This window comes from Aulostomus chinensis, chromosome 9, assembly GCF_037954235.1.
Source record: "Aulostomus chinensis isolate RoL2024-O1b breed Wild chromosome 9, RoL_Achi_v1.0, whole genome shotgun sequence".
NCBI lineage: Eukaryota > Metazoa > Chordata > Actinopteri > Syngnathiformes > Aulostomidae > Aulostomus > Aulostomus chinensis.
The window spans coordinates 2,150,682-2,160,469 of NC_141328.1; the positions used below are offsets into that span (position 1 = coordinate 2,150,682).

Genomic DNA, 9,788 nt, shown 5'->3' on the forward strand with positions numbered 1-9,788 from the left:
AGAGAGCCAGTTCTTGATTCCTCCTTCAACAAACTAGCTAACGAGCTAGCTCAGTCCATGATCTTAAATTGGCATAAATGTGTCAAGGAGTAAGTCCCTTAAATATGAACTTCTCCATGTGTTACCATCATACCTTTAATGTTAACAGGCCTGGGAGCTTAAAGTGACGCGTTGCCTGTCAAGTGGAGTTTTGTTGTTAGCTGTCAGTTAGCCTAAGCTAAATATACGTGGCTGGCTCTTCCTGTGTTCTCAAGTCACAAAGACGCAGGATGGGGAAAGAAATCCTCCTAAGCTTGATTTCAAGTATTTAAAAGGCAAAATGCACTTTCTGAGTGAAGTATTGTTTTCAGTAAACACATTTAAAGAAAGAATTTAGGCTCTTGAGATAAAAGTAACAATACTGCAACTTATAAATACAAGTAAAAATGCTACATTGGCATTATCTGATACGCAGGTTTGGAAAGTCCCTGACAGACGAGCGCGGCCCAGAGACAGCCATCAGACTTGTTTCCTGTCTGTGTGACTAAAGTCAGTTTGTAAGAGGAGGAGGTGTGAGAACTTTTCATGACTGAGTTCCAAACTTCTCTGAACCAGAAAGCAAACCATCACACAACAGCATCTGGCTGGATGTATCTGTGTGTCACATGACAGGATTTGGCTAAACTGAGAGTGTGTGTGTGTGTGTGTGTGTGTGTGTGTGTGTGTGTGTGTGTGTAGGGTGGCCCGGTGGAGCAGTGGTCCTCCCTGTGGCCCCCCAGCAAGAAGGTTGTGGGTGGAGCCCCGGCTGCAGCACGGGGTCTTTCTGGGTGAGTCTCCATGTTCTCCCTGTTCCTGCTGGGTTCTCTCTGGTACTCCAGCTTCCTCCACAGTCCAAAGACATCAAGAGGGACCAGGTTAATCCAGACTCTAAATTGACCGTAGGCGTGGCTGGGAGAGCCAATGGTTGTCTGTCTCTATGTGTTGGCCCTGCCATGGACTGGTGACCTGTCCAGGGGGAAGGCTGCTGGGATAGGCTCCACCCCCACCACCCTCAACAGGAGAAGATGGGGAACATGGAGGGATGGTGTGTGTGTGTGTGTGTGTGTGTGTGTGTGTGTGTGGGGGGGGGGGGTGTTCAGTAGTTGGAGGTGTGTGTGCTGGTGGAGTCGTTGGGCAGGGACCCTCGACGCTGCGGGTTGATCCGACAGAGCAGCAGCAGACGGAGTTCCGGGGCCACGCTGCTGGAGAAGGCCGAGTAGATCCAGGGGTTGGTGCACGAGTTCAGGCTGGCCAGCAGCATCAGCAGCGTGAACACCGCGCCTGCACACACACACACACACACACACACACACACACACACACACACAGCTGTCAAAGAGCTCATTTCCGGACGTGTTCTAAATCTAATGACTTTTGATGATCTTATCGCTGAGAAAGTGCTGAGTTGTGCAAGAACAAGGGTTTAAACATACAAGTTCCCGTGAGCGTGTGTGTGTGCGTGTGTGCGTGCGTGCGTGCGTGCGTGCGTGCGTGCGTGCGTGCGTACTGTTCCGAGGTGGGTCAGGGTCCCAGGCGGCCCACAGCTGGACACTGAAGAAGGGGGCCCAGCAGAGTGAGTAGACCAGCACTATGACCAGCGTCATCCTCACGGTCTTGGACATGGCTGCTGACACCTCTCCTCGACGGGCAGGTGGGGCTTTGGCGAGCGGAGGGGGAGTGGAGCTGACAGCAGAGGGCGCTGCAGGGTGAGGGAGTGCGTCAAGCTGCAGCTCAGCTGGGAAAGTGTGAGAGTCCAGAGATGTGGAGAGTTTGTTCACCCTGTGAGCGCTCAGACTCTCATTCATGGATGTTCCTGCACACGTGTGTGAGTCACCAGGCTTCTCTTCCTTCACTGAAATATTCATGGTTGAAAATAATGAAAGCTGATTTACTTTAGCTTCTTATCAGGGCTGCACACTTGTTCCACCAGATGTCATAAAATGATAAACAGAAAAACAATAACAGGCCCACTAATACTGAAGAGAAGTCAAATTATACTGTAAATCACTTTTTATTCTACTTTCTTCGTTTGTGAGGAGAAAAAAAGCTCTTTAAATGTGCAGGATCCCTGATCATTGATTGCAGACACACACACACACACACACACACACACACACACACACACACCACCTGTGGGCCTTACCTGGGGGTTGAACGGTGGTGTAGGTGGTAATGTCACAGAGCGACGGCGGTGGGCTCAGTGGGAGATGCTGCAGCGAGGGTCCAGGCTCAAAGCTGCCGGGACTCTCAGGGTTATTGAACATGAGGGGGGGTGTATACAGGGAGAGGCTGGGCTGTCCTCCTCCTCCTCTCTGGCTGTCCCGTCTGGGAGGACGGAGGGAGGAGGACGAGGAGGACAGGTGACGCTCAGACTTCATGTACAGGTTGTTGTGGATCTCTCTAAAGATTCTCACCTGGAGAAGGAGGCAGACGACTGACATCAGCGGCGTTCAGTGCGGGGGATGAACTGAGGTCTGGTCAGGTGTGTCCCTCCCTACCTGACAGACGGTGATGATGAGGACAGGGAGGATGAAGATGGCCAAGGTCATCCAGGTCACGTAGGCTTTGAGGCCCCATGACTCAGCAAAGTTACCCCAACACTCATAGACCCCTGGAGCCACTTCGGAGCGGGAGAAGATGAAGACCTGGAGGGTGAGGAGGGGGGAGGAGACATGAGAGTGACGCCCACCCTGCGTTTCCCACATCTGTCTCCAAGTTCAGATTTGTGTGTTTTTGGTAACAGGCAAAACACAGTTTTCAACATTTGATCAACTGACTTATGATCACATGACCACAAACAGATGCATGCTGGTTAATAAACAAGGACAGAATACACCACACATCGACTTCCACAGGAATATCCACCTCCCTCTCAGTCTTTCTGTATCACCCCACCTGAATCACTCTGTGACACTGCATCACTCCACATGCGTCACCCTTCCTATATCATGCCATCTATATCACCCTTCATGTGTCACCCTACCTATATCACCCCCTATATCACCCTTCATGTGTCACCCTATCTATATCACCCCCATATATCACCCTTTATGTGTCACCCTACCTATATCACCCCCATATATCACCCTTTATGTGTCACCCTACCTATATCACCCCATATATCACCCTTTATGTGTCACCCTACCTATATCACCCCCATATATCACCCTTTATATGTCACCCTACCAATATCACCCCATATATCACCCTTTATGTGTCACCCTACCTATATCACCCCATATATCACCCTTTATGTGTCACCCTACCAATATCACCCCCATATATCACCCTTTATGTGTCACCTTACCTATATCACCCTTTATGTGTCACCCTACCAATATCACCCCATGTATCACCCTTTATGTGTCACCTTACCTATATCACCCCCATATATCACCCTTTATGTGTCACCTTACCTATATCACCCCCATATATCACCCTTCATGGGTCACCCTACCTATATCACCCCCATATATCACCCTTTATGTGTCACCTTACCTATATCACCCCCATATATCACCCTTTATGTGTCACCTTACCTATATCACCCCATATATCACCCTTCATGGGTCACCCTACCTATATCACCCCATATATCACCCTTTATGTGTCACCCTACCTATATCACCCCATATATCACCCTTTATGTGTCACCCTACCAATATCACCCCCATATATCACCCTTTATGTGTCACCTTACCTATATCACCCTTTATGTGTCACCCTACCAATATCACCCCATGTATCACCCTTTATGTGTCACCTTACCTATATCACCCCCATATATCACCCTTCATGGGTCACCCTACCTATATCAGCCCCATATATCACCCTTTATGTGTCACCTTACCTATATCACCCCCATATATCACCCTTTATGTGTCACCTTACCTATATCACCCCCATATATCACCCTTCATGGGTCACCCTACCTATATCACCCCCATATACCACCCTTTATGTGTCACCTTACCTATATCACCCCCATATATCACCCCCATATATCACCCTTCATGGGTCACCCTACCTATATCACCCCCATATATCACCCTTTATGTGTCACCCTACCAATATCACCCCATATATCACCCTTTATGTGTCACCTTACCTATATCACCCCCATATATCACCCTTCATGTGTCACCTTACCTATATCACCCCCATGTATCACCGTTCATGTGTCACCCTACCTATATCACCCCCATATATCACCCTTTATGTGTCACTTTACCTATATCACCCCCTATATCACCCTTTATGTGTCACCCTACCAATATCACCCCCATATATCACCCTTTATGTGTCACCCTACCTATATCACCCCCATATATCACCCTTTATGTGTCACCCTACCTATATCACCCCATATATCACCCTTTATGTGTCACCCTACCTATATCACCCCCATATATCACCCTTTATATGTCACCCTACCAATATCACCCCATATATCACCCTTTATGTGTCACCCTTCCTATATCATGCCATCTATATCACCCTTCATGTGTCACCCTACCTATATCACCCCCTATATCACCCTTCATGTGTCACCCTATCTATATCACCCCCATATATCACCCTTTATGTGTCACCCTACCTATATCACCCCCATATATCACCCTTTATGTGTCACCCTACCTATATCACCCCATATATCACCCTTTATGTGTCACCCTACCTATATCACCCCCATATATCACCCTTTATATGTCACCCTACCAATATCACCCCATATATCACCCTTTATGTGTCACCCTACCTATATCACCCCATATATCACCCTTTATGTGTCACCCTACCAATATCACCCCCATATATCACCCTTTATGTGTCACCTTACCTATATCACCCTTTATGTGTCACCCTACCAATATCACCCCATGTATCACCCTTTATGTGTCACCTTACCTATATCACCCCCATATATCACCCTTTATGTGTCACCTTACCTATATCACCCCCATATATCACCCTTCATGGGTCACCCTACCTATATCACCCCCATATATCACCCTTTATGTGTCACCTTACCTATATCACCCCCATATATCACCCTTTATGTGTCACCTTACCTATATCACCCCATATATCACCCTTCATGGGTCACCCTACCTATATCACCCCATATATCACCCTTTATGTGTCACCCTACCTATATCACCCCATATATCACCCTTTATGTGTCACCCTACCAATATCACCCCCATATATCACCCTTTATGTGTCACCTTACCTATATCACCCTTTATGTGTCACCCTACCAATATCACCCCATGTATCACCCTTTATGTGTCACCTTACCTATATCACCCCCATATATCACCCTTCATGGGTCACCCTACCTATATCAGCCCCATATATCACCCTTTATGTGTCACCTTACCTATATCACCCCCATATATCACCCTTTATGTGTCACCTTACCTATATCACCCCCATATATCACCCTTCATGGGTCACCCTACCTATATCACCCCCATATACCACCCTTTATGTGTCACCTTACCTATATCACCCCCATATATCACCCCCATATATCACCCTTCATGGGTCACCCTACCTATATCACCCCCATATATCACCCTTTATGTGTCACCCTACCAATATCACCCCATATATCACCCTTTATGTGTCACCTTACCTATATCACCCCCATATATCACCCTTCATGTGTCACCTTACCTATATCACCCCCATGTATCACCGTTCATGTGTCACCCTACCTATATCACCCCCATATATCACCCTTTATGTGTCACTTTACCTATATCACCCCCATATATCACCCTTTATGTGTCACCCTACCAATATCACCCCCATATATCACCCTTTATGTGTCACCTTACCTATATCACCCCCATATATCACCCTTCATGTGTCACCTTACCTATATCACCCCCATGTATCACCGTTCATGTGTCACCCTACCTATATCACCCCCATATATCACCCTTTATGTGTCACCTTACCTATATCACCCCCATATATCACCCTTTATGTGTCACCTTACCTATATCACCCCCATATATCACCCTTTATGTGTCACCTTACCTATATCACCCCCATATATCACCCTTTATGTGTCACCTTACCTATATCACCCCATATATCACCCTTCATGGGTCACCCTACCTATATCCCTCTACCTATTTCACTCTACCTGAGGCAGACTGAGCAGCAGTGACAGCCCCCAGGCCAGTGGTATGAAGGTGTTCCAGCGCTGGGCGGCTCCACTGTGGTGCGCCTTCAGAGGGCAGCAGATGGCGTAATGGCGGTCTATCGTCATAGCAACTATCACATAGGAAGAGGCAAACATCCCAAGGACCTGCAGGTATTTCACCAGACGACACAGGAAGTCCGGGCCAGGAAAACGGCCCCTGGCGTCCCAGACCAGCTGAGGCAACACCTCAGAGAGAGGAAGATTAGGAGGAGGAGGAGGAAGAGGAGGAGGAGGAGAGATGCAGGTTCGTGGGACTCATAAGATTTTGACTAGTTTTTACATCTCGTGTTATTTATGTGAGTGTGATTCGATTATCATGATGAAAAAATGCAGGCCCAATAACCACAGGAGTGTTACCTGGAACAGCGCCACCACCAGGTCGGCCACACAGAGGTTGAGCATGAACTGGTGCAGTGGGTTGTGGTATCGCCTCTGCCTAAGCAGCACCGCCAGCACCAGGCCGTTGCCCAGCAACGCTAGCACCAAGATGACCGCCAGCACCATCACCTCAGCCGCTGCCAGCAGGGTGTCACGCTCCCACTCAGTGACGTTGGTCCTTGACGGGGTCATGGAGACCTCTGACCAGTCGATGGATGGGTATGAGCCTGTTACCATGGAGACTGACATGTTTGCTGGGAGAGGTGAGAAAGGAGAGGAGCACAACTGATAGTTAATAATTGTAGTTAATTTGGAAAAATAGCAAAGTGTTAGTTGTTGATCCAATTCTTTTGTGTTCCACATTTTCCGGTAATTTATTTATGGAAAAAAGGAGGAAACACAAAAAAATATTCATTCATAATTCTTTTGAAAAGGCCTGTAAACATCAACCAGAAAATCCCGCTCTCATGGCGATGCAAGGTCAGGTGACCTGTTTGCTGTAGCCTGGAGCTTTCAGCCACAACGCTAAAAATCAACTACGCTTTTTTGAAATAACTCAGCAACCTGTAGCTTCGGGACGCTGTGCTGGAGCAGCGTGTAGACACTGCAGAGTCTCATTTCATAAATCTAGACTTTTAAAATTGGCTTCCAGTCGCTTCAAATGTTTGGTGGATACCCGCAACACCTGTGAGACGCCAGCTGTGTTTTGTGGACCAAAAACTTCCTCTTACTTTCCATCGGCATGACGAGTTTTTGACATTTAGAGTACAAGTGTAAGAAACAACCAGACTAGGCCCTCATCGGCCCCCAGCCCCACCCCCTTCCTGTAATTCTACTGACAGACAAAGACAGAGGAAATGAAAGTGACATTAAAAATAGACGTTTAGCGTCTTGCCAGCGTCTCATTCAGACATTTCTGTTAATCCATAATAAACTCAGATATTCCCTGATGAAGCCTTCTCCCCGACCTTGACGTCTCTTTGAAAAATGTTGTTAGTGTTTTACTAAAACCTGTGAAGGAACACATGGCGTCTTCCAGCTTTCAGGAGCAGTTTTTGTCAGCCAGTTAGTGTGTAATGCTGATCTGCGGAGATTATTCAAACAAGCATGACCTTATTACAACCTGCTGTTTGTTCTCGGTAAATAGTCCCACACGAGGGGCCCTCTCTGCATGCCTCTGCGATTGTGTGTCTCTGTGTTTGTTGAACTGTAAAAGTGTGCGAAGGGCTGCTGTAAACATGTTTCACATTTCATAGTTTCACAATTAATGTGACCACGGAAGCGAGACCCTGCACACAAAGGCCTATTAACTTCAGCTGTGTGTGTGTGTGTTTGTTGGATGCTGACAGGCACTGGAGGTCAGCTAAAATAAACCCAAACATAAATCCACCTACTCTATACGCATCCATAGTCGCTACTGTAGGGGACAAGCGGCCTGTAGATCATTATCCACAAACTGTGAAGCGCCTGATGCACATGTCTGTTTCATAATGACCGAGGGCACAATACATCCTGTGATTATTTCTGGAAATACGGACTACAGAGGGACGATGGGAGCTGCTAATTGGTAATCGCTAATTGGAAGAAATATCAGGCAATGAAACAACAGCAGTTACAAAACGTATGTTGCAGCATCATTTATTTTTAAAGCAGCATCTCTCCTCAGACTCAAGCAAGACCAAAGAGATCGTTCTGTCCTCTGTGCTGCAATCGGGAGTGAGATGCTCGTTAGCTTAGCACAAGAAATGGAAGTGTAGCATAGCTTGGTCAGAAGTCACGTTTGCGATCAAATGCCAACTCAAAATAGCAAATGACTGTAATTTTAGAGTCAGATACACAGCCAGAACTTTGATGCTGTACCTTGAAACAGACAAACATTTGTTGATGCCTGGACGAGCTGGAAATGGAGCCTATCCCAGCTGTCACTGGGTGAGAGGCGGGGTTCACCCAGGACGGGTCGCCGGTCCGTCAGGAGCAGTTAGGTGGTCGCTGGGGGAAGTGAGGATTGAACCAGCAACCCTTCTGTTGCTAGACGGCCACTCTACCTCTGAGCCACGCCGCCCCCGTTTCAGAAACACTCAAAATTCATTCCACGTTGTACTTTAGCCCTGAGGTAGCGCCCTTTTCTCATTGGTAAAGATGCTCTACATAACAAACTTGCAGGTTTTGCTTTCAAATCATTCAAAAACACATTGAAGATATTTCAGCCTCCAGGGTTGAACATTGTCTCCAGTTTTATGTAACATTGAAGGTTCTAAATACCGCTTCAGCCCACGCCTGTGGAATTTATTAATCCAATTAGCGGACCGGGCCTCTGCAGGTCCCCTCTCATTTGTTCTGTCATCAACTGCACAGGAATAAAACTTTCAACCTGTGTTTGTCAATCTTGTCTGCAAATGCAACTTTAATAGCTGAACTAAGTCCCACCACACGAGCCGGATCCTGCAGGCTGAAGTCTGTCAGAGTAGAAAAGCAGCAACAGAGCGAATGAAGCCCCTGACTCACCTCGTCCTGGTCCTCAGTGTCCTGTGAGGCGTCTGCAGGATCCAGGACAACCTGATCCGCTGGTGCACACACGAGCCGCGTCCATGCTGGGAGTCTGTTTTCCTGCTTATGACTCTGATGGTGACCCCTACCAACTCACACTGTTCACTCCTGTCTCCCCATCACCTCCTGCTCTCCTTCCTCTCCTCCTCAACGCCCTCTCATCCCTCCCTCTTTTCACCTTCCTGACAAAAAGGGGCAGAAAGAGGGAAAAATGGAGGATCAAAGGAAGTGATGGTGATTATTTAGATATGTTGCCGCCGGCTCAAATCTGCCCTCAGCCTCCCTGAGTGATCAAAGTGTGGTTTAATACGCCATTGTAATGATGTAGGTGTGATTTAGCACTGGCGGGTGATGGAGATGGGAGGGAGCAGCGGAGGGAGGGAGGAGAGAGGGTGTCGGTTGTAGGGACAGATGGGATGTGAGGGGGTCGAGGAACAAGAACCCCTGCCCCTGTTCTCCACGTCTCCTGCATTCCTCCTCTCTTTCTTTCTCTGACAGCGCAGTAATCTGTTTGCTTCCCCTCAATTGCTTCCTCATTTGGAGAAGCCACTAATTACAGAGGGGCCCACTGGGTGACCTTAAACATACACACAAAACCAAGCGCTCCCTCATTCTCCGAGCTTCC

The 9,788-nt window shown here is 47.6% G+C and overlaps 1 protein-coding gene across 1 annotated transcript; it reads right to left on the bottom strand.

Moving 5' to 3' along the window:
* Window positions 1-118: 118 nt before the first annotated feature.
* Window positions 119-9,253, bottom strand: LOC147255379 (vasopressin V2 receptor-like). Its single transcript, XM_086212521.1, has 7 exons — window positions 9,122-9,253; window positions 6,596-6,870; window positions 6,179-6,424; window positions 2,517-2,663; window positions 2,236-2,432; window positions 1,526-1,812; window positions 119-1,299 (listed from the first exon to the last, which is right to left on the bottom strand). The coding sequence occupies exons 2-7, from the start codon at window positions 6,863-6,865 to the stop codon at window positions 1,115-1,117; spliced, it is 1,332 nt and encodes a 443-aa protein (XP_086068647.1). The 5' UTR covers window positions 6,866-6,870; window positions 9,122-9,253; the 3' UTR covers window positions 119-1,114.
* Between the last annotated feature and the right edge of the window lie 535 nt (window positions 9,254-9,788).

Bases quoted from the DNA above. Each gene is read 5' to 3' on its own strand.
- LOC147255379 (XM_086212521.1), bottom strand. From the start codon at position 6,865: ATGTCAGTCTCCATGGTAACAGGCTCATACCCATCCATCGACTGGTCA. The intron at 1,813-2,235 runs GCTGCAGCATCT...CATGAATGAGAG, and splicing joins AGCTTTGAGCCTGGACCCTC to TCTGAGCGCTCACAGGGTGA. The intron at 1,300-1,525 runs GTACGCACGCAC...GTGTGTGTGCAG, and splicing joins CCCTGACCCACCTCGGAACA to GCGCGGTGTTCACGCTGCTG.